Genomic DNA, 24,844 nt, shown 5'->3' on the forward strand with positions numbered 1-24,844 from the left:
TTATTATAGGATGAAGATCTCCCCAGACTGGTGCTAATAGGGGTCCTATAGGGGTTCCTATCAACTGCAGCTTATTAGTTGGGATAAATGGTGACAAGGGAGAATTGAGTATGTTGAATTTGAGCTTTGTTCTGATGGGGAATAAGAGGCTGCCAGTAGTGTCTACTCTCCCCATTCTTTTCATAGTATGCATGTATACCCTTTGGAGATATTTCTATTCCTGTTACTGATGATCTAGATATTCATATTACAAAAAAAATTGCACCAAATTCTTACTCTTCCACCAATTTTCTAGAATACCATATCAATTTGCAGCAAATGAAATCTCTAGGTCATGCCAAAAGGGTACAAGTGCCTAGTTGAAGAATTTTAGCACTCTTTAGTCTGAAAGTCAGTGGTGATCCCAGATCACAGCCTTCCCCAGCACCAGATTGGCCCACCAGAGTACCAGAAGCTCCAGTGGCCCAGGTTCTAACACAATAATGGCCCACCAGAAGAGACTCAATGTTGAAGGGCAGTAAGGTCTATTTTCCTAGGGATGTTGAAAGTTGGGCCCATCAGATAATGAACCTCAGGCCGACACTGCCCTTCTCCAGTGTGATCAATGGAGAATTATTACTGTGAGGTGATTTTGGGGGGTTTTAGCAAGGTGTGACCATACTTAGGTGACTGTTGCCTATGCACCTTGAACTGTCACCAAATATACACAAGAAAAGTTTATTCATGTAGCCCTAATGTATTATAGTTTAAAGACCACTCGTCGCAATGTCTGGAAAGCCCAATGGCATCCATCATCTGTCACCTTGAGCATTTTGGTTTTTGTTTATCAGCCTTTCCAAAAAGCAGTCTTACCACCCAGTTGGGTAGTATATCGTAATTTACATCAACACTTATGTATGCCATTGGGCTTTTGAGATCTGAAGAAGAATCCAGAAGAAAAACCAATATTCACTTGTTAAGTCCCCAACCACTCAACTGAAGTTGCATTGATACTCCCTGTCAGGCTTTGGTTACTTTGCCGCAAGGGTGACATATTGTACATCCGCGTGACTTCTGCAGCCAATCACTCGCTTTAGTGGTGATGCTCGTATATGAGGCCCAGGATCACAGAAGCCAGTGATTGGTTGCAGACGTTTGTGATGTCATCACAAGTCAATAAAGAGAGGTGGATATCATCAAAGTGGTGGTGTTGGAGTGACAAGACATTTCTTAACAAGTGAAGTTTAGGATCGAGTTTAAAATCCGATTTCCGATCATTTTCCAGATTGTGAAATTTGCTCGATCGGAATCCAATCTTTTCCGATCCCGATCGCTCAACCCTAGTCAATGCTTCTCTATGGGAAAAGTCACTTGAGATCTTAAAATCGATTTCCGATCATTTTCTAGCCGATCCCTCAACCCTAGTGAAGAGATTTTCTTTTAATCTATTTTATCCATTTTCCTACTATATTATTGAAATATATGTAATGAGGACAATAACGCAAATATTTCTATGTAAACTGTCAGACATTATATTTTGCAGGATGATGTATAGATTGTAGATTTTAGTATTCTATATATTCATGCATGTAATGTAATGTATATAATGCATGCTAGCTTTCTTTAAAAAAAAAATCTAAATTCCATTGAAATCTACAAACAATTCATTGCAATCATTAAAAATATAAATAACTGAATAATGCCCATAATGCATTTGTAAACATAAATGGGGTTATGAGAGCTTCATTGGAATTGTAGTTAAGTCTAGAATTGAGTTTTTATGAATGAATATCAATTAGCCAATTATTTTTCAGTCTTGTATTCATGGACTGAGATGAGTAGATCAAATCACAATGTTTAATGGTAAAAATGGTGGAGAGAACATAACTACAGTGTAACATTCCACTTAGGCTCTGTTCACATTGCAATTGGATGTTCATGTGTAATGTGCATGTCTAAACATAAACCTCAGATGTATACAAGTCCAATTTCACAGGCAAAGAGGCCTGTTATTTCCAAGTGTAAGGGTCCACACTGAGTTGTTTTTGACGAGGATATAGTCACTGAAAATCCACATGGAAAAAAAGCCTCCCATTGTCTTCAATGGGTTCCCTTTTCCACTAACTCTGTGTAAATGAACCCTTAAAGTGATTTGTGGTTATAGTTATTATACAGAGTCTGTTACCAGAAGCCAGCATATCAGCCTAGCCCTGCAGATAGATAGGTTATAGTCACCTCAATCAAAAGCTGTTTTCTTTTTGCAAATCGCTGCCTCCATAGCTGATATATCACTATTGTTGTCAATATCCAAATGAAATCTCTGGGGCAACAAGGGCATTGCCACTTAACTCTGTGGACCAATGACAAAACTTATGTTGTCGGGGCCACACGGTGGCTCAGTGGTTAGCACTGCAGCCTTGCAGCGCTGGAGCCCTGGTGTTCAAATCCCGCCATGGGCAAAAAACCATCTGCAAGGAGTTTGTATTTTCTCCCTGTGTTTGCATGGATTTCCATCCCATATTCCGAAAAAAGATATACTGATAGGAAAAAATGTACATTGTGAGCTCTATGTGGGGCTCACAATCTACATTTAAAAAAAAAACAAAAAAAAAACTTGTGTTGTCAAGGAGAAGGGAACTTAACCTATCTATCTGCGGGGCTAGATTGATAGACTCTCTTTAACAGACCTACAGAATAGTCTATACCTGCCATCAAATTGACCAAAACTGTAAACACAAAGCAGAATATGCAAATGTGAACAGAGCCTAATCCCTGAAGGTATGATACATGTATTGTGAATCGCCCATCTCAGATTTTGCATGTTTAGATTCTAAAGTTTTGCTCTAACAGGTTTCCGCACATAGCACCAAGGAATGTTAAGCACCTAATGTAAATGACTGTAAGAAGAAAAACCTAAATGAAATAGGTTGGACTGTATGTTACATAACACCTTAAATAGTAAAACATATAGACATACTGAAAACCTACATACTGTAATGAAAACGTAATATAGTGACCTAGTAAAGCACCTTAGGTCCTCTAGTTATCATCTTATACCCTTCAGAATTCTGAGTAAGTTATATCAAAGTTTTGTTATCCAGGGGCTACCTTTGGGATATGTGACACTGTAAATTCTCTCTTGTATAGCGGTTTTATTTATGCACCATACTGTACAGTACCGTTACTTTATATAGTATATAGTGCTATTATTTGGTCACTGTGAGTTCAACTAATTTGTATAAACGATGGACCAAGTTATACCGTTTGCATCCTTTTACTGCAGTGTATAGAGGTAATAGCACCGTATTGCAGTATCATTTAGGCAACAGTGTGGAAGTATTATTTAGCCAACATATGGTAATATTATTTGTTACTGTAGTGAATGGTGCTCAGAATTTGGCACTCAATGGTACTTCTTTTTGTACTTTGGTACACCATGTAGAGAAGGAAGAGGGCTAACAGAAGGTACCACATATGGCACTTTCTAATGACCCTGTCTTTCCCAAACTGAATTGTATTAAAGATGTCAAAAATATGGCATTTCTATAGTACACACCATTATTCTGTAACAGCTATGCATCATCTGAATTAGGTCACATATTAAGTTGTCATCATAAATACCTATAATGCACTGGCCTCTGATATAATACATTATAGTGACACTGTTGCTAATCAGTGATTGTATCTAGATAAGCTCGATCACTTATGGTAAATTCTACAACTAGTTATCACGCTACATTTCCCATGTCTTGCTGTACAAATTTACAGCATTCTAAAATACATTTTGGATTCTCAGCAAATAGTATTCTACATTAGATCAGCTCACTTAAACCAATATAAGTAGTTTGAGGTTACTCCTGGAAAGCATTGGTTATCTGTACAGGAGCCTCCGTAACTTGGTGGACATGCGGAACATGGAACCCCAACTTTATATGGTGCTTCTCCAATCCAGTTTCCCCTAAAATAGAAAATGATTATTTTATAGGTTTGTATACATTGCAATTGGATACAATTAGTAGATAGATAGATTAATAGATGATAGATAGATAGATAGATAGATAGATAGATAGATAGATAGATAGATAGATCAATAAATGACATATAGAAAGATAGATAGATAGATAGATAGATAGATAGATAGATAGATCAATAGATGATACATAGATAGATGGACAGACAGATCAATACATGATAGATAGATAGATAGATAGATCAATAGATAATAGATAGATTAATAGATGATAGATAGATTAAAAAAACAGATAGATAGATAGATAGATAGATAGATAGATAGATAGATAGACAGATCAATAAATGACATATAGAAAGATAGATAGATAGATAGATCAATAGATGATACATAGATAGATGGACAGACAGATCAATACTAGATAGATAGATAGATAGATAGATAGATGATAGATAGATAGATAGATAGATAGATAGATAGATAGATAGATAAAAACCAGATAGATAGATAGATAGATAGATAGATAAAAACCAGATAGAGAGATAGATAGATAGATAGATAGATAGATAGATGATAGATAGATAGATAGATAGATAGATAGATAGATAAAAACCAGATAGATAGATAGATAGATAGATAGATAGATAGATAGATAAAAACCAGATAGAGAGATAGATAGATAGATAGATAGATAGATAGATAGATAGATAGATAGATAGGTACATGTGCTTACTTAGGTGAATAGTTGCAGACTAAGTAGACAGCTCTTCTCCATACGGCACCCCAGACATTCATGTTGTGACAAGTATGGATGGCACAGCCCACCCTGTTAGTTGTTGCCCAGACCATCTGTGTGGAAGGTACAAAACATATAAAGCAACTGTAAGATGTGGAAAAAAAATTGAGGAAAATTTTAATAAAATATAAAGAATTCATGTTACCTGAGTATAATGTGTACACATTGGTCCAAAGCATCTTAAAGGACATCTGGGGTTGCAGTCTTGAGGATATGGAAATGCATAGTCCTTTACTTCATCATACCATGGTTTCACCAGTTGTAATATGGACTGATATCTTAAAAAAAAAAAAAAAAAAGGCTTTTATAAAGATAATGCTTTAGGAGAGTGTCTGGGGCTATGTACTGATGCTATCATTGGCAAACCCTGCCAGATATCCATCCTGATGCTGGGGCATCGGCCTGATTTATAAAGAGGCGGGGGCTTCCTGCTCACTGCACCAGGCGGAGCCTTTATTAGGACTGGCATATGATACGCCAGATTTAATGAGTCAGCCCGGTTGTGAGGGGACAAGGTCAGCCTATATGGCATCATGCACCGAAACGCATTTGGGCAGATTTACTATTCGTGTCAAAGATTTAGACAGCGAAAACTTAGATAACACAGTCTAAAAATACACCAAATATATCACTGTGGCCAATGTTGGATGATGCATCTATAACATTTTTAGACTGTCCAGTTTCAGTTCACATAACCATCAGCTCAATTTTTTTGCACCAGAATTTTCTTGATTCCGATATACTTTGTCACATCTTAATACTGCCCAACCCCATATTTGTTATTTACGTGACTAAATCATATCGCAGAAGGCATGTGACAATACCGTGGTCACATGTCACAGGTGAGTTTCGTGTTTTAGAAAGTTAAAAGGTGTTGTGCAGAACTAGAGAACATGGATTATTTCTGTTTCTTAGAAAGTGACATTACATCACATGGACATACTGCAGCATAGTCTCATTCATTTTATTTTAATGGGACTAAACCATAACATTGCCATGTATCCAATGGACATGAGGTCACTTCCTGAGAAGATGAAATAAGCCACATTGTCTAGGCTTGCACAACCCCTTTAACATGCAGTGTATACAATGTTAAAGGGACTTTCTGACTCCAAATACATTTTTTATACTGATGACCTATCCACAGTATCCCACCATACACTGTATAGCAGTGGTATCAAGGAACTACAACTCCACTCCTATTACTTGAATAGAAACAGACCCTCTTCCACTTTCCATCCATTACTATACCTTCCATTATCCAGAAGAAAGTCGGAGAAGCAAATCTATGTGGTGTCTGAATGTCAGACCCCCACATGTCAGATATTGATGACCAATCGTGGATTGGTCATCAGTATCAAAATTGTACTTGGGGCCGGAAAACTAAAAATTCTAAAATTAAAAATGAAAATGTTTCCGTCCGTACCTTCCTGTTCTCACTGAGAGGTTTTGACCAAGAAATCTCATCAAGTAGGGTGGTCCATGGTCCCAAATGCATGTGGCAGCCCAGGCTTCAGCAGACTTTGCTAAGTTATCATCCCATACCTACATAAAAATACTTGTTATTAGTATTTTACTGCATAAATATTTTACAGTGTATTGTTTTTACTTTTAGTAATTTAGTAATTCTCTCATTGTAGTCATTGTATAGTTAATAACATTATTAGTGCTATAGTATTCCTGTAAAAATCACTATATGTAGGGCTTTGGCCCCATCATAAAACCCAATGTGAATCTCTTTGCAGCATACTCTAAATTTAGCAGTCCTAGCAGTGGAGTGTGTAGTGACAACAATAGATTTGGACCACGAAAACTGGTCCATGTCTATGGCAGGCACAAATTTAATCTAATAGTCAAGCAAGCAAAATCATTACTTAAGTCTTCTGGACCCCAGTGAAAATTATCTTACATTGGACACACATTTTTTCCCCCCGTCAGGCACTGAGGCCAGGTTAAGTCTTTAAGTGCACCCAATATCACCTTGTCTTTGTGTTGACCATCATCTGTGATACTTTTATTCATTTATAGAAATTGTATGTTACAATGCTATCAAACCCAAGTGCTACTAGTAACAAAAATCCAAAAAATCTTAAAACCAGAGACAAAAATAAATAAGTTGAAAGAAAACCACAAACACCCCCTACAGAGACGTGAAACCTTTCCAAAATTCCAAGAATTTGGAGACCTCAGCCTTGTACTCAGCAATTTATTATCTTAATGCTGGATATACTGTAGGGACTTTTTCTTCGAGAGTCCAAAACCAACTTGTTGTGTGCCAATGTATCTGTTCTCTATGCAGAAATGATCCGATTGCCTTTGTTGTATAACATTGAACTTGGATGTATTTTCAAGGACTGGTTGACCTAACTGTAGTCATGTCCTGACTCTGCAGCTTCTTGTGTCTCTAAGAGATCCTTTCTTTAAAAAAAAAAATCCAATAATGTCTTAGACGGAAACTCAATAAAACATTTTTTTTTTCAACAAACAATCTAATGCACTACATAATAGTTTACATTAGTGCCCACTTTCTCATTTATTTTTGGGACTTTTTCATGCTTTGCTTTGTTATTATTTCTCTCGGGCTACAGCTTAAAGGGAACCTATCAGGTTTTTTTTTTCCTCCATAAACTGGCCCCATCATGTGCAGGGTCAAGTAATGACCTTTCCATTGGTGGCCTCTGCAATTTTTCTGATGCAGTAAAGTTATAAATGTATGAAAGCATAAAAAGTCTTATACAAACTAACATAAGTAGTCATGGTGGTGGTGGATCAGCTTCGGCCTAGTCGCGCTGTCCCCTTGCTAGAGACACCTCCTGGACACGATAGATATGGAGGAGGGGGTCACTTTCGATGTAATAAAACTCCATATTATGAATCCTATATCTACATTTTAAGTGGCATCTTCTTCATTGAATTCTGTAGATTTCTTATTAGAGAATATCTGGGTACTGTCCTGCCAGGACCTTTCTATTCTGAGACTTCTACTGTTCACAGTGGACCTTGTGGTGCTTGTATTAACATTCCTGCACTATATAGTGTCTGCTTGCCTTATTTCCTATACATTTATGTGTCTCATGGTACCCAAAAGGGTTACGGAAATAGAAGGGCATTCATACTGACTAAAAGAGAGGATTATGGGAAGAAGGGAGAAGAATGCAGGGAAAGAATCTAAAAGAACCTGAATCTGAGTCAGAATGGTTACTATCTCTTTAAAGGGATTTTCTTGGATTTTTTTATGGCCTATCCTGCTACCAATGGAAACCACTTGCAGTCTACAGAACTATCTACTATTGGTTCCATGAACTTATAGAACGAGCATTGGACAGAGCGCCAGTCAGCTAATCCACATAAGGACCATTTATCAGCTCACCACTGATCAGATATTTATAGCCATAAAAAAAATCCAGGAAAACCACTATAGGCTGAGGCCCCACATTGTGGAATGCAGCTAAAAAACACAGTGCAGTGCGTTTTTTTCTGCAGCACTTTTCATAGGTTTTTTGCTGCATTTTTCTTCTCTTATTTAATCTATATCTATATAACAGCAAGTGTTTCCGCCAGCAAAACTGACATGTTGTATTTTTCAAAAACGCAGATTTTCCACATCATTTTTTTAAATGCAATATATGGATAGAATTAGCCACACATTCCATTTGCTCGTACTGTAAAGCGCCGCGTTTTCCACACCGTTTTTCTGCAACAGCCAAAAATGCTGAGTTTCTGCAACGTGGGGCCTTAACTTTAAATAGAACCCATTTGCAGGCCCACTTTTGGTATATTTTTTGAAATTTTCCAGTAGTAGATAAAAATTCCATCATCAAAAGAATTTGTTTAAAAAATAACTTTTAATCCATACCTGTTGAAAAAAACAAAACAATGGCTAGCCATTAGTAAGGGGTCTACAGCCTTGAAACGTGTAGACAGTGGCGTAACTACCGCCATAGCAGTGGAGGCAGCTGCCACAGGGCCCGGGACATTAGGGACCCGGTGACAGCTGCTACCGCTGCTATCATTATCCTCGGGGGTCTTTTCGGACCCCCGAGTATAATGATTGGCGGACCGGTAGAGGTAAGAAACATAAAAAACATGTTACTTACCTCTCCACGATCCTGCCAGGCCTCCTTCCTGACGTCCTTTCTGACGTCTCTGACGCCACATGAACCCAGCCTGCGTCCCGGGTCATGTGACATCCGACGTCATTGAACAAGGACAGCAGCGGAGAAGACAGCGGAGTAGACCGCATAGGAGCCGGGGGACAGGTAAGTAACAGTAGTTTTTTATGTTTTTATCCCCACGGGTCTCCGATTATTATACTCTGGGGTCTTTTCAGACCCCAGAGTATAATTATTGTTTATGGATGTCCACAGTGGGACATAATACTGTGTGCAGGGGCAACTATGGGGGATAATACTGTGTGCAGGGGACACTATGGGGGATAATACTGTGTGCAGGGGCCACTAAGGGACATAATACTGTGTGCAGGGGAAACTATGGGGGATAATACTGTGTTAAGGGGCCACTATGGGGGATAATACTGTGTGCAGGGGCCAGTAAGGGCGCATAATACTGTGTGCAGGGGCCACTATGGGGAATAATACTGTGTTAAGGGGCCACTATGGGACATAATAGAACCCACAGAAATGCGTAGGAGGGGGTCGGTCGAGGTCTTCAGCGTCGGTGTCGGTCGGGGAGGGGGGGCCCCATGTCAAAAGTTCGCCACAGGGCCCCGCCATTCCTAGTTACGCCACTGTGTGTAGACGATGTATATGTTTTTTTTTTCATGAATCCGTGATATTGTTTTGGATTTTTAACACCTATGGATTGATGGGTTTTTTTATACAATTCTTTTGCTGCTGGAATTTTTATCTACGACTAGAAAATTTGCTATTTATCCTTTTGAAGTCGGTGATTTTTCATTCCTCTGCATCGCTCATATTGGAGTGGATCTAACCTACAGTCCTATGAAAAAGTTTGGGCACCCCTATTAATCTTAATCATTTTTAGTTCTAAATATTTTGGTATTTGCAACAGCCATTTCAGTTTGATATATCTAATAACTGATGGACACAGTAATATTTCAGGATTGAAATGAGGTTTATTGTACTAACAGAAAATGTGCAATATGCATTAAACCAAAATTTGACCGGTGCAAAAGTATGGGCACCTCAACAGAAAAGTGACATTAATATTTAGTAGATCCTCCTTTTGCAAAGATAACAGCCTCTAGTCGCTTCCTGTAGCTTTTAATCAGCTCCTGGATCCTGGATGAAGGTATTTTGGACAAACAATTCAAGTTCAGTTCAGTTTGATGGTTGCCGAGCATGGACAGCCCGCTTCAAATCATCCCACAGATGTTCAATGATATTCAGGTCTGGGGACTGGGATGGCCATTCCAGAACATTGTAATTGTTCCTCTGCATGAATGCCTGAGTCGATCTGGAGCAGTGTTTTGGATCATTGTCTTGCTGAAATATCCATCCCCGGCGTAACTTCAACTTCGTCACTGATTCTTGAACATTATTCTCAAGAATCTGCTGATACTGAGTGGAATCCATGCGACTCTCAACTTTACCAAGATTCCCGGTGCCGGCATTGGCCACACAGCCCCAAAGCATGATGGAACCTCCACCAAATTTTACAGTGGGTAGCAAGTGTTTTTCTTGGAATGCTGTTTCTTTTTGGACGCCATGCATAACGCCTTTTTTTTATAACCAAACAACTCAATATTTGTTTCCAAAATGAAGTTGGCTTCTCCAAATGTGCTTTTGCATACCTCAGGCAACTCTATTTGTGGCGTACGTGCAGAAACGGCTTCTTTCTCATCACTCTCCCATACAGCTTCTCCTTGTGCAAAGTGCGCTGTATTGCTGACTGATGCACAGTGACACCATCTGCAGCAAGATGATGCTGCAGCTCTTTGGAGGTGGTCTGTGGATTGTCCTTGACTGTTCTCACCATTCTTCTTCTCTGCCTTTCTGATATTTTTCTTGGCCTGCCACTTCTGGGCTTAACTAGAACTGTCCCTGTGGTCTTCCATTTCCTTACTATGTTCCTCACAGTGGAAACTGACAGGTTAAATCTCTGAGACAACGTTTTGTATCCTTCCCCTGAACAACTATGTTGAACAATCTTTGTTTTCAGATCATTTGAGAGCGGGCTGTCCATGTTTGGCGACCATCAAACTTAACTGAACTTGAATTGTTTTGTAGAAAGAAATGGTCCAAAATACTTTCCATCCAGGATCCAGGAACTGATTAAAAGCTACAGGAAGCAACTACAGGCTGTTATCTTTGCAAAAGGAGGATCTACGAAATATTAATGTCACTTTTCTGTTGAGGTGCCCATATTTTTGCACCGGTCAAATTTTGGTTTAATGCATATTGCGCATTTTCTGTTAGTACAATAAACCTCATTTCAATCCTGAAATATTACTGTGTCCATCAGGTATTAGATATATCAAACTGTAATGGCTGTTGCAAACACCAAAATATTTAGAACTAAAAATGATTAAGATTAATAGGGGTGCCCAAACTTTTTCATAGGACTGTATGTATCTTTATGGTGAGCTGAACTAAATATTTTTTTCTTATACTTTTGGAGTCTTAGAGAACATACATGCTCTGTTAAGAATTCTTGGAAAAGAATATCCAAATATGTTTTCTGTGATGTGAAACGGAAAACTTGATCTAGTGCCACTCTTCAGAAAGTAGTTCCTATAGATCAATGACTGGCTTTCAAGAAATCTAAAGACACGACCTGGGAATAAAGTCAAAATAGACCACCAATAACTCCACCGAGGAAAAGAGACTCATCCACAGACAGTCATTTCAAGGTTATTGACCTTCATTAGTAAAAGCAGGGTAATGGTTGGAGTGAGAGTTCATAGACGAGGGTCAGAAGGGGCACTTTGTCTCAAGAAGAATGCCTTTGTGGGTCACCTTTTACTGTGCAGAGTCTTATAGACCATACATGCTCTGCTAAGAATTTTTGGGAAAAGAATATGTAAAGAATCTGAGTAAAGAGTTCAGGAAACCTGACCACAGCCTCATGAGATAGCAGGTGTAAAAAGACTTCTTGGATTGGACTGAACAAACATTGACAGGTCTGGAGGAAATAACTCTAAGCAGAAAACATCAGATACTAAAGTAGTCATGTGATGTGAACGTTACATAAACTTTTGATTGATAAAATATTACATCCCCTTCACAATGAGATTCTCATGATACAGTTGACCTGGATGTATGTGAGAAGTTAATGTTAACAAAGGAATTACTATTAAATTTAGCTTTCTTTTCATCCAGCTCCAGTTTATTGGTTTGCAATCTATAATAAGTCTGTAAATGTTGACATAGCCAACACCTGTATAAACAAAATGCATTCTAGATCCCAGAGGTCTTGTCACAATGGATCGCTCTATATTGGTCCAGTGATCAATATAGACAAACCAGAATTCCTAAAATAAAATTGTCATTTTTAATTGTAACAAATATGTAAAATGTAACAACACTACGGCCACGAAGCCACATCTGGGCCAAAACTGTAGGGTGACAGCTGGTTATGTAACATTACCATAAAAGAAACAATAGATTTAATACAATCCAAATAGTGATATTCTGAAATAGAGAAATAATTCCTATTCCAAAGTAACTACAGTCACAGCTGTTTCTGAAAACGCACCTGCATAGAATAAAGGAGATGTTGATGAGTAACAAATGTGGAAAACGTCAATTTTATATCATTTTCATTTTAATCAGTTTAGTTTTTTGTTAAGTTTTGTAGTTGTTAAAATTCTCGATTTTCTATTTTTATACTAAGTTTGGAATGTCCAAGTAAATTTGTTCTAGGACTTCTTGTGATTTATCTTTTCCCTAAAGAAGTCTAGCACTAAAGGCTGTAACCTCTGAGTAACATGAAGTACAGTCCAGATCCTATGGGACAAACTTTTATGGAAACCAAGGGTTAGGTTCCAATCCAGACCCAATCTATGAGATTGATCGTCTATGATAGCACTCACAGTTTCACAAAGCAGACTGTCGACAGATCTGGGTCCTAACATATCTCTTTCCTTGCATCACCCTCCCTTATAAACTGATATTCACTCTGAAATCTCTGCTTAAAGGGAGTCTGTTACCAGAACAAGGCACTTTAACCTAGCACCACAGATAGATTGGTTAGGGTCAACTGAATAAAACAGTGTTATCTCTTTCTGAATGGATACATGTATTGCCAAGATATCACTGATTTTGTTAATATGCAGATTAACTCTTTGGCACTAATTCGAAAGGGGAAAACACAGTGTAATGCAGGTTATCCTAGCTTATCCATCTTCATGGCTAGGTGATGATGACTTCATGATGGGATGATGATGACTTCATGATGGTTTCATGATAGGTTCTGATGACTCCCTTAAAGGGGTATTGGCTACAAGTTACCCCTATCCACAGTATAGGAGGTAACTTGTTTTATTTGTGGGGATGCAATCACAAGACCCCTTTGAGCATGAGAACTAGAGAGTTTTGCACCCAAGTATGAATGGAGGTGATGGTTGGAAATGCAAACCCCTGTTCACTTATTTCAATAGGAACACTAGAGATGGATGAGCTACTTGTACAGCAGGGGTGCTCACACTTTTTCAGCATGTGAGCTACTTTATAAACTGACCAAGGGATAAGATCTACTACCCACTTCTTGTGGGCGGGGCCTGTGGGCGGGGCGGAGCGTGAGAGCAGGAGACAGCTCTCCGGTGTCTGCTTGTTCACAGCGCAGGCTGAGAATCATCTCTGGACACTGGCAGGCCGGGGCCTTGCACTCGTTCGCAGTCAGGGCTGCGACAGCCCCGCCTGCCAGTGTCCGGAGATGACTCTCAGCCTGCGCTGTGAACAAGCAGCACCCCGGCTCCCTTCATCCCTAAGAGCGGGGAGCGCATCATCCCCCGGAGCTGCTGCTGCCCGGCCTGCAAGTGTCCGGAATGCTTGTTCACAGCGCAGGCTGAAAGTCATCTCCTGACACTTGCAGGCGGGGCCTGCAGACACCGGGGTCCCTGGCTGCATCCCGTGATCGACCCATACATCCTTCGCGATCGACCGGTAGATCGCGATCGACGTATTGGGCACCCCTGTTGTACAGTGCTAAGATTGTGTATAGATTTTACAAATATAGCATGGCACGGGTAAATGAAATAATGTGTGATATGTATTCATTATTCTCATACAGAGGCCATTCAAGCTTTATGTTAAGTTATGCCTTCTATAGATGTAATTCTATATTATATGAAGGACTCTACACACATTTGGCAGACTGATGGTCCATGTCAAGGTACCAGATGATCATTCTTGACATTCCACTCCACAATCCAGAATTCCTACACTTCCAGAGGGAGATATGTTATGCTACGCTTTACTATGCTATGCCATTCTTACTATGCTAACTGGACCCAGTGAGCATGGAGAAGCTCGAGCCTTGTTATGCTGTTGACTGCTCTGTTTTATCATTTATACAATGCACCTCATGACGCACTTTGGCACATTGCCAGCAAAGGATCATTATGGTACAGCAATTTCATGCCATCCATTATCATGCCTTCCATTGGGATAGTTTATTGTATCATTTAATATCTGTTTTGTTTTTTGTCTATATAATGTAAGGCAAATACCTGATACAGATTTTCAGCCACTTTAGCTGCTGGCTGCCAGTTACAGCAAAGACCTTGAAGCGTGAAAAACTTCCCATATAAACAAGTTATCCTCCATTCATAGCCTAGGCAGTAACTTGTAGATCAGTGAGGATCCAAATGTTCAGAAGATATTTACCCCATGTTCTCAATGGAGCAATGGTTGGGCAGCACATACACTGCTCCATTCATTTTAATGGGAGTGCCGGGGATAGCTGGCACTCTGCTATCTCCAGCGCTGTCATGAAAATGAATGGAGTGGTGCACACACTGCTTGACTACTGCGCCATTTACAATGGGGCACAAATGTCCCCTGTTCTAAAGACTGCGTGGCTCAGCAGTAGTACCCCAACTAATCTGCAAGTTATTCCTCACTGAGTCAGCAGTTGGACCCCCCTGATCTGCATGCTAATATGGTAAATACCATTTATGGTATACAATTCGCATCATTTTATAGCAGCTCCCTGAACACTACAGGAGAAGAGACTGCAGATTGCACAGCAAAAGAGTGAGGAGAGGTGAGTATCAGTGTTAAACTTTGGCAGATGAAGTGGGACATTAAACTGTGGGGCAGATGAAGGGGTGACAATAAACTGAGGGAGGTCATATGAGAGGGACATTAAAATTTGGGGGCAGATGAAGAAGGGCATTAAACTAGGGGCAACTGGAGGGGGTGATTAATCCAGGGGGGTGTAACTGGACATTAAAATGGAGATAACTGGAGGAGGAGATTAAACATTTTAATGTCCCTCTCCAACTGTTCCAGTTTAATATCCCCCTCTAGTTACCCCCATTTTAATGTCCCCCTCCAGCTGCCCCATGGTTTAATGTCCCTCTCCAGCTTTGTCAGTTTAATGTCCTCTGCTAATTGCCCCCAGTTTGATGCCACCCTCCAGCTGCCCCCACAATTTAATGGAGGGTGACACTAAACTGTGGGGGCACCAGGAGAGAGACTTTATACTGTGGAGTCAATTTGAGTAGAACATTATAATGTGGGGCATATAATATTAGGGTGATTGTAGGAGCATTATACTGTGTGGGGAGCACAGAGAGAAATGGATAGGAATGGGTGGTGTCAATTTAGAAGTGTGTGGAGTTAAATTTTCCTGGGAAAATCCATTTTTCTGTCCTTTGAAAGTTGGGAGGTATGGGTGGGGCACATTAAAACCAGCATAGCAAACGACAGTCTTAATAAATTCCTCCCCCCTTGGTTTCTACTGTCTATTAAGCCCATTGCACACGACCATGTGCTAACCAGCTGCCATCAATGAATGGCACGGGCAGCGCCACCTATGTGCCGCCCATGCACCAACCATGCTTCCGCGGCCCCTTACATTTAATGAATAGCAGCCACGGAAACAGGGCCTCAAAATCAGACAGGTATAAGACCTGTTCCATATTTTGCGGCCCAGACTGTCAGCCCACACATGTGACCATGTAATTCACAGTCATGTTCACGGACCCATAGAAATGAATGGGAGAAACCCGATAGCACACTGACCTAGCACACAGTCATCTGCAATAGGGCGTAGGTTAAGGCTTGCGTTGCAGAAACACAGCGCAAGCTACAAAAAAAAAAAATCAGTGTTTCTGCAATGTGGGGCCTCAGCCTTAGACAGTCTTAGTACATTTGCCTCAGAATATTTAGAAGGGAACTAAATCACCAGAACTGATATCTAGCTGAATAGATAAATTCATGTTCTAGTATTACTTGTATGCAGATGTTCATCGTTCACAGATTCTTGACTACCACTTCATTAAACTCTATGGTTAACCTAATTCATCACATTCATTCACTGACCTGTGCAATGTGGGAAACATCAAAGTCTATCCACCAGCATAGAGGAAGCCAGAGAATGTGGCCGCCTATTACGTACCATGTGCACTGTATGGGGCCTGTTGGTGGTCTGCAGCTTCAGGGACATGCTAGCCAGCTGTTGTTACCAGAGCCGCCTCTGCTATTGCAAACATTGTAAAGATGTCGGGGTGCATTTTACATGTTACTAGACAGGTAGGAATGTGAAACATCTCAGGAGAACATGTTTTCAGAGAACTTCTTTCTATGGGGCTACAAACAACTTTTCATGTAGTCCAGGAAACGAGTCATGTTTGGAAAGTGAACGCCAAGAAAAACAATAAGTCATAGTAAACAGGGCTGTCCGAGAATAGAAAGTAGAGTCAGTCATTAGATTACCGTAAGGTTGTATATGCACAGAATATACTCCTATATGGTGCTGAAGCTGCATGTCATAATAAAATTATATAAAGGAAAAGAAGCAAGATTGCATTTTATGGCCTATTCACACAGCATTTGCCATGTACATCTGAAGTACGTATTGGACATTCACCTCTGACGGGTGCCTTTGGTTAGAGGAGATATTATACTGCCTTACCTAAGATTTTATAAATAATGTTTCCAAGGTTCACATCTACCTATCAGTTTTCATAGAATGTCATTGAATTGATACTATTTTTGTTGCTGGCGTGTTTCCATGCTCAAATACAGCACCTCTACAGGTAACATGAAGGTAGTGCATATAGTGGAAAAAGTGGAGATTTGGAACATATCATTCCAGACATCCTTTACGTGCCAACTACTCACAATGCTTTAAAAATTGCCAACAAAAATGGACCATAATGGATGCCCAACAGACACAATCATAGACAACAGGGACCATCAAGATCCTTTGGTGTCTTCATTTAAGGGATCCATTTACGCTGGGATTTCCAATTTCTGTTTCTATAACAGCAGAAAAATAAAAATCGAGTGCCAATGTGAACTTACCCAGACAGTAAAAAACCAAAAAGTATATAATAAGAATCTTCATTGACTGGAAGTTTCTTCTAAGGTATGAAAATATTCTATCGCTTTAAAGGATTTATCCCCCAAAAAATAAAAAAATTTAACTCCCATCCTCAAGATAGATGATATTTGTATGATTTCTGGGGGGGTCTGACTGCTGGGATCCGTACTAACCACAAAAACAGGAGCGAGGAGTCTCCCTGTGTGAATTGAGCCCTTGTGTCCTTGTGTGACCACTGCTCCAATTACTTCTCAGGAACTGATATAGATAGCGGAGGACACCACATTTTCAGTCCCACAAAAGTGAATTCAACATTGGTCACACATGCTACACAGCTCAATTTACAAATAGGACACAGAGACCCCAATTGTTAGAATCCATGGGAACCGCAGTCATCATACAATTATCACCTATAGTGTAGGAAGCCCCATTGAAATCTATTAGGCTCTATATTGGAGTGAGCCATGATCACCATGTAGTATATCCACTAAATTCCCTAATCTTTAGGATACTATATAGGAATCTTCCAGACTAAAAAATGTTTCTGCCTATAACTAACCCCAATATTTCCCCCATTATTGCTTGGATGGTCAACAGGTGCATATTTATCTGGCGTACCATAGAAATCCATCTTGTCCCATCCATTTATTGACATTGTCCAACATGCACATGATTGTCAAGATATCTAACGGTCAAGGTCAAGGGGGCTTAAACTTTAAAGGTGCTGAATAGAGATGAGCGAACACTGTTCGGATCAGCCGTTCCGAACAGCACGCTCCCATAGAAATGAATGGAAGCACCTGGCACGGCGACCGGCCCCCGACAAAGTGTACGTGCCAGGTGCTTCCATTCATTTCTATGGGAGCGTGCTGTTCGGAACGGCTGATCCGAACAGTGTCCGCTTATCTCTAGTGCTGAATACTGGTGCACTAGATGACGATAGACATACCATGTTCATGTACTCTATAGGGATTCTCTTGGGTCACTCACCATATACTCCATGTTTGCTGCAGGTGGAAAGACTTTACTTCTGACCTGGTTATGGTAGTCTAGTATAGCGATCATATCATTTTGGGAAATATAACGCTTTCTTCTGGCCTTGGTGATATTTGCAGAATCCAGCTGAGCGCTCAGATCAGGCTTTATGATGGTGGAATTACCGGCGGATGATGATAACTCTGTGGAATTAGGTAATACTAACCCACAGGATTCACAGAGGAGGGAGAATATAATAGCAGCAGCCACACAACAGATCTCTATCATGTTGGGAATGACAGATTTGCCTTTAAAGTAGACGATTTTCTTACAAATCTGTAAAAATAATAAAAATACAATAATAAAAAGCTATGGAACTATGAAGTAGGAAAATAAAATGGGCTAAAAATAATAAAATACATATCAGAATGATTTATACACAGCAAGCTTAGAAATAATACAAATGATATTACACCATAGAGCTGCTATGTTTAGCTGTTACCATTTATGTATAAAACTTAGATGGACTTGGCAGGCAGAAAGTTTAGTGAGATTAAAAAAAGAAATCACTTTAGTCTTAGGTCTTTTACAGCAAATACTTGAGACTATGGTCTTACCTTTCAACAGAATGTCAATCTTGCAAAAGTCTATTGCCTAAGCTGTGTTGTGAAGTGTGTTGTAGCCTTGTAAGGGGGATGGATCCTGTCATAAATTCACTGAAAGCAAATCTCTGCTTGCTAGGAACCTCTGGCTGCAGGATTTTGTAAGTGATAACAGCTTTTTATATGTTGCAGCCTGGACTCTAAAGCCAGAGCCAGTTGCAAGCAAGGTTTTCAGAGGAGGAGTCCACAGTACATTACAGGGATTGGGTGGCATTATACCATGGGGGTGGTAAAAACAATGGCAAATCCAAATAATGTAACAGATTAGAATAAAATGCAAATGATCTGGCCATGGTCCTTTTTTTTTTTTCCTTTGTGGTCCTCTGGTTTGTTGGAATACAACTCTGCAATTTGAATGTTACTTGGACAGAGGGGATCCCTGCCATTACATATACATAAGCTGAGAGTTGCCAGGTGGAAAAATACTCCAGTGTTATTGATGTCTGCAATTTACTTCTTAGATTTTTTATTTTATTTTTTTTTGGTATTGGACTTGAGACATCATTATTTCAGAATTACACTCTTTAATGCTGCAACCACTAGGTGGCACATGTCTCTGTGTGCGGCATAGCACTCCATCACGTAAGAATCACAGGGCGGTGGATATGTCCAGTTTTCTTGCCCTCACATCTCATGAAAATTTATGTAATACCGTTATAGATGCTGCTAAATTATTTGCTCCATATCAGCTCCTAGGTTTTACTAGTAAAGAAATTTTTGCAATATCAATATGAAAGAGAATCTGTCACCAGGGCTAAGTATGGAATAGAATACGGTTCCCTCTTTATATAGAACTACTGTCTACTATAAAATGCTGCAATCAGGGGTGTAACTATTGGGGTAGCAGCAATAACGGTTGCCACAGGACTCGGGACCCTAGGGCGGCCCTGCGGCAGCTGCTAACTCTGCAGTTTTTGGTTTTTTTTAATAGGAGTTACTCCAGCAGGTAACAGGCCCTATCTAATTACCGATCCTGGCTCCTGTTCACGGCACTTCCCCTTCTGTAGAGACGGCTGTGAGCAGAGGCTGGGGTCGTTAAGTGAATAATATCATTATACTTGGGGGGTCTTTTCAGACCACAGAGTATAATGATTGGAGGGCTAGGAGAGGTGAGGGAACATAAAAAACACTGCTACTTACCTCTCCTGGGCACCATAAGGCTTCAGGCCTACTTGCATGACATGCTAGATATTCACATGTGTCGGGGCTTGCGTCATTATGCGTTGCGACACGAGCCTCAGCTCAAGTGACATCTCTTCCATCATTGAAGATGGCCGACATCAGCGGGGAGTGTGCCGGAGCCCAGGAGAGGTAAGTAACAGTGGTTTTTTATGTTTATATCCTCCCCAGGGTCTCCGATTAGCAGCACTTTTCTCTCATTTTTTGTACTGAAATCACATTGACCCCATTATAGTCTATGGGGTCCACGTGTTTCCTAAGGTAACTGCTTTTTTACTCAGATTAGGTTCCTGTTCAGTGGGTCCCCAAGAGGATTTCCAGAACGGAAACCCATCCACAGGCCTAAGAATTGTGATACTAGTGATCTATGTGAGTGTTAGTAGTTGTTTGACTTGACACTGATGTAAAACTGCCTAAAAGTAACAAACGAAAGGATTTTATAGCGGAAATTCTAAAGAATTAATACATATGGTGGTGGAATCAGCTGTAAAGATTACATTGAGAAGATGACACTTTGAGATCTTCATCTAGATCACTTTTAATTTATTCCATAGTCTTGGAAGTACTTCGCAAGCGCTAATTCCAAGTACTATCCGAGGAACCGAAGTCCAGCATATGTGGCTGTTTACGTGAAAAGGGCCCAGATCGTCGATACTAATTATAGAGAAAATAGTCCAAAACATATTTGGGTAAAAAAAATCACAATTTTGTTTTATGCAAAAATTTTATTTAAAAATATGTCAATTGTGCTTTCAATAAAAAATTTTTTGCTGTTTCGGACAATGTTACACCATAACCGTTACAATGATACCAAGAACTCCATATCGACAATGTGGGCCCTTTTCACATAAACAGCCACATACACTCACCGGCCACTTTATTAGGTACACCATGCTAGTAACGGGTTGGACCCCCTTTTGCCTTCAGAACTGCCTCAATTCTTCGTGGCATAGATTCAACAAGGTGCTGGAAGCATTCCTCAGAGATTTTGGTCCATATTGACATGATGGCATCACACAGTTGCCGCAGATTTGTCGGCTGCACATCCATGATGCGAATCTCCCGTTCCACCACATCCCAAAGATGCTCTATTGGATTGAGATCTGGTGACTGTGGAGGCCATTGGAGTACAGTGAACTCATTGTCATGTTCAAGAAACCAGTCTGAGATGATTCCAGCTTTATGACATGGCGTATTATCCTGCTGAAAGTAGCCATCAGATGTTGGGTACATTGTGGTCATAAAGGGATGGACATGGTCAGCAACAATACTCAGGTAGGCTTTGGCGTTGCAACGATGCTCAATTGGTACCAAGGGGCCCAAAGAGTGCCAAGAAAATATTCCCCACACCATGACACCACCACCACCAGCCTGAACCGTTGATACAAGGCAGGATGGATCCATGCTTTCATGTTGTTGACGCCAAATTCTGACCCTACCATCCGAATGTCGCAGCAGAAATCGAGACTCATCAGACCAGGCAACGTTTTTCCAATCTTCAATTGTCCAATTTCGATGAGCTTGTGCAAATTGTAGCCTCAGTTTCCTGTTCTTAGCTGAAAGGAGTGGCACCCGGTGTGGTCTTCTGCTGCTGTAGCCCATCTGCCTCAAAGTTCGACGTACTGTGCGTTCAGAGATGCTCTTCTGGCTACCTTGGTTGTAACGGGTGGCTATTTGAGTCACTGTTGCCTTTCTATCAGCTCGAACCAGTCTGGCCATTCTCCTCTGACCTCTGGCATCAACAACGCATTTCCGCCCACAGAACTGCCGCTCACTGGATGTTTTTTCTTTTTCGGACCATTCTCTGTAAACCCGAGAGATAGTTGTGCATGAAAATCCCAGTAGATCAGCAGTTTCTGAAATACTCAGACCAGCCCTTCTGGCACCAACAACCATGCCACGTTCAAAGGCACTCAAATCACCTTTCTTCCCCATACTGATGCTCGGTTTGAACTGCAGGAGATTGTCTTGACCATGTCTACATGCCTAAATGCACTGAGTTGCCGCCATGTGATTGGCTGATTAGAAATTAAGTGTTAACGAGCAGTTGGACAGGTGTACCTAATAAAGTGGCCAGTGAGTGTATATAGTCTATATGTTGCAATATTCTTCTGTCCGGTCTTATGAAAGAGTGACCGACACCTGGACCTATTAATTCAAAGCTCTAAGTCATTTTATCTGGTGATTTAGCAATCTCCATGTGTGGGAAGGTTCTATATTTTAGCACACATACCTCTTAGATGCATCCTATCCTATGTATTATACGTTAGTTGCTCCAAGAGATTGTTTAATATCAGCAGTTCATAAGACAAGCATTTGTACTTTGCAATGTATGTCTGGGATGTTAGACAGTCTGGTCATAAAATGTGCCTAAACTTTCAAGTGACATTTCATAAACTGCCACATGAGAGTACAAGAGGAGTGACACTATTTCTGATGGTTATATGACTTGTATTTTTAGCAGTTTGTCCTACGGCAGCTTTATATGTAATCTCTGTTGATCCAGGGTTAGTGGCTGGAGGCTAAATACTCGGAGATCTCCCATAAACTGAAGATGCAGAAGACATGAGATGCTGCTCTATAATGCTCATTTATTCACTCACAAAAAACAGGACATTATTACATTGTATTCACATTAGCACTCAACAGTATTGATGTGAATAAAGCACTTAGGCTGACATAGAAACCTATTACCATAGTAGCAGCACATCTTTGTCATACTGCTTCTTTCTAATTCAACTCCTCCTCTTACCTTCACACCCCCCTCCCCCTATGTTCTTTTGTTGGAAGCACATTCATGATTGTTCTGGTTATTGTTGGAACCAGTCAACACACTGGATTAGTGTTTTTTATACAACAGAGTATAGTATAGTATAATATAGTATAGTATAGTATAGTATAGTATAGTATAGTATAGTATAGTATAGTGTAATATAGTATAGGAGGCATATCCTTAAAAAGAAGACAATGAATTAATAAAATAATTGTAACTCATCATAGACCTTTCTTTCCAGAAAATTGTGCAAACTGTGACATGGTTCTGCTAATGGGGCTGGCACAGAAGTCAGTGTGCACATAATGAATCCATTAACCACTTCTTAACTAGCTCCGCACATGTCACATCCTGTCTATTACTAAACTATCTATTCCCTGTTAGTTTCTTATATGATGTGTGTTTAAGGGATGATTCAAGTTCTTAGGAATAGGTTTTGCTTGATTCTGTTACCTGGAATGCTATGGACACATCATGAACACCGTGCATTGAGCTAATGTTTGCTCTAGGAGAGAGGAATCCAACCATTTGTAGGTCAAGAGTAGTAAGTCACCAGAATATTAAAGGGTAGATAGCCTATTTAAGTTGTTAGACAAACATAAAAACATAAAGGGGTTTTTCAAGCTTATCAATTGATGACCTATCCTTAAGATAGGTCTGGGCTGCAAACTTTACTGAGACAAGTCAGAGCTGGAAGAAGTGGTCATGGCGGTCCAAATGGAAGAGACAAGAATTGTGAACAATTACAGTCATAGATGTCACCTGTAAGTCACAACACTGTTCTTGTACTGTATTTACTTAAATGGTCTTCACAGCCCTATGTACAGTTACAATCTCCCACTATACGGTCACTGTATTGTGATAGTATTGGTATACCTGAGCTGGGGGCCCACTTGGATGCATTTGCTCCCCTTGTGCTGAACCCCTAGCTATGCCTCTGTTCCCTAGATGAAGAATGGTTATGTTAGGAACCTTACGCAACAATGACACAAAAATTTTTGCAACACAAGGCACACAAAAAAGCAACTGCTTCAAAAATAAACTAAGTATGACTATGTCCAAGAAGGGACAGAAGCAACACAATAAATAAAATGACAATTTTTATTAAGTGATAATAAATATGAAAACATAAATTACACATAAACAACAGGGGGTAAATGCTTCACAAAAAGGCGGGTGGTGTGTGGTAATAAATAGTATATAGGTCTAGGGTGAAAAAAGTATGTATATCACAGTCAAATAATAAGGGTTCACATGTTGTTGCAAGTGTGGCAGTTCCAAAGCAGATAGAAATATCCCATAGGTAAGAATGCACAACAGAGAGACATATGTGAAAATTATATACATAGAAGGTAAAGAACCAACCCTAAAACCATAGTTATAATGTAAAGCACCTACCACCCGTACCGTGCCCTGACACGCGTTTCGCCCAACGGCTTCGTCAGGGGGACCTTACGCAACAATAATCACTGTAAGTCTAGGACAACTAAAATCCCCAGGCACCGAGGCAAAAACAGTCCTGAGTGTACTATGCTCTCCTAACTGGAGCTGAAGCAGGCCTCGGAGTTCTTAGCCAGAGCTGATGGTGAAGTTGGACATGGTAAAATCCAGGGCCCAAAACTGCAGCTGTACAGAGAGCGCCACACACCCAGCGAACCCCAAGTAAGGAGGACCCAGAAAAACCCAGACACTTACCTCAGTGGATGAAGTTCAGGAGAGCAAGTCTACATGGAGAAACAGACGTACAGGACAGGTTGGCAATCCAGAGGGATCAAAGCAGGTTCCAGAGGAAGCCAAAGCGTAGTCAATCAAGCTGAGTCGGTTCACAGGAGGTTGCATGGTAGCAGAAGGAAGAGGCAGAAGCGTAGTCAGGAGCGCTGGGTAATACACAAGTGGTTTGCGGAGTAGCCAAATCAGGATCCAGATAAGGGAGGTCAGGAGAAAGCCAAAGGTCATGCACAGGAGGTCAGGAAGATGCCAAATCAGGAAATCACGAAGGAGAGGTCTGTAAAGCATGCCGGGTCATACACATGCTG

General features: G+C 40.3%; 1 protein-coding gene across 1 annotated transcript; it reads right to left on the reverse strand.

The window, feature by feature from the left end:
• Positions 1-3,550: 3,550 nt before the first annotated feature.
• On the reverse strand, positions 3,551-18,504 carry PI15 (peptidase inhibitor 15). Its single transcript, XM_075272125.1, has 5 exons — positions 18,210-18,504; positions 6,172-6,290; positions 4,891-5,023; positions 4,683-4,798; positions 3,551-3,937 (listed from the first exon to the last, which is right to left on the reverse strand). The coding sequence occupies exons 1-5, from the start codon at positions 18,480-18,482 to the stop codon at positions 3,802-3,804; spliced, it is 777 nt and encodes a 258-aa protein (XP_075128226.1). The 5' UTR covers positions 18,483-18,504; the 3' UTR covers positions 3,551-3,801.
• Positions 18,505-24,844: the final 6,340 nt, after the last annotated feature.

Source organism: Leptodactylus fuscus, chromosome 4 (assembly GCF_031893055.1).
Source record: "Leptodactylus fuscus isolate aLepFus1 chromosome 4, aLepFus1.hap2, whole genome shotgun sequence".
In the NCBI taxonomy this organism is placed as follows: domain Eukaryota; kingdom Metazoa; phylum Chordata; class Amphibia; order Anura; family Leptodactylidae; genus Leptodactylus; species Leptodactylus fuscus.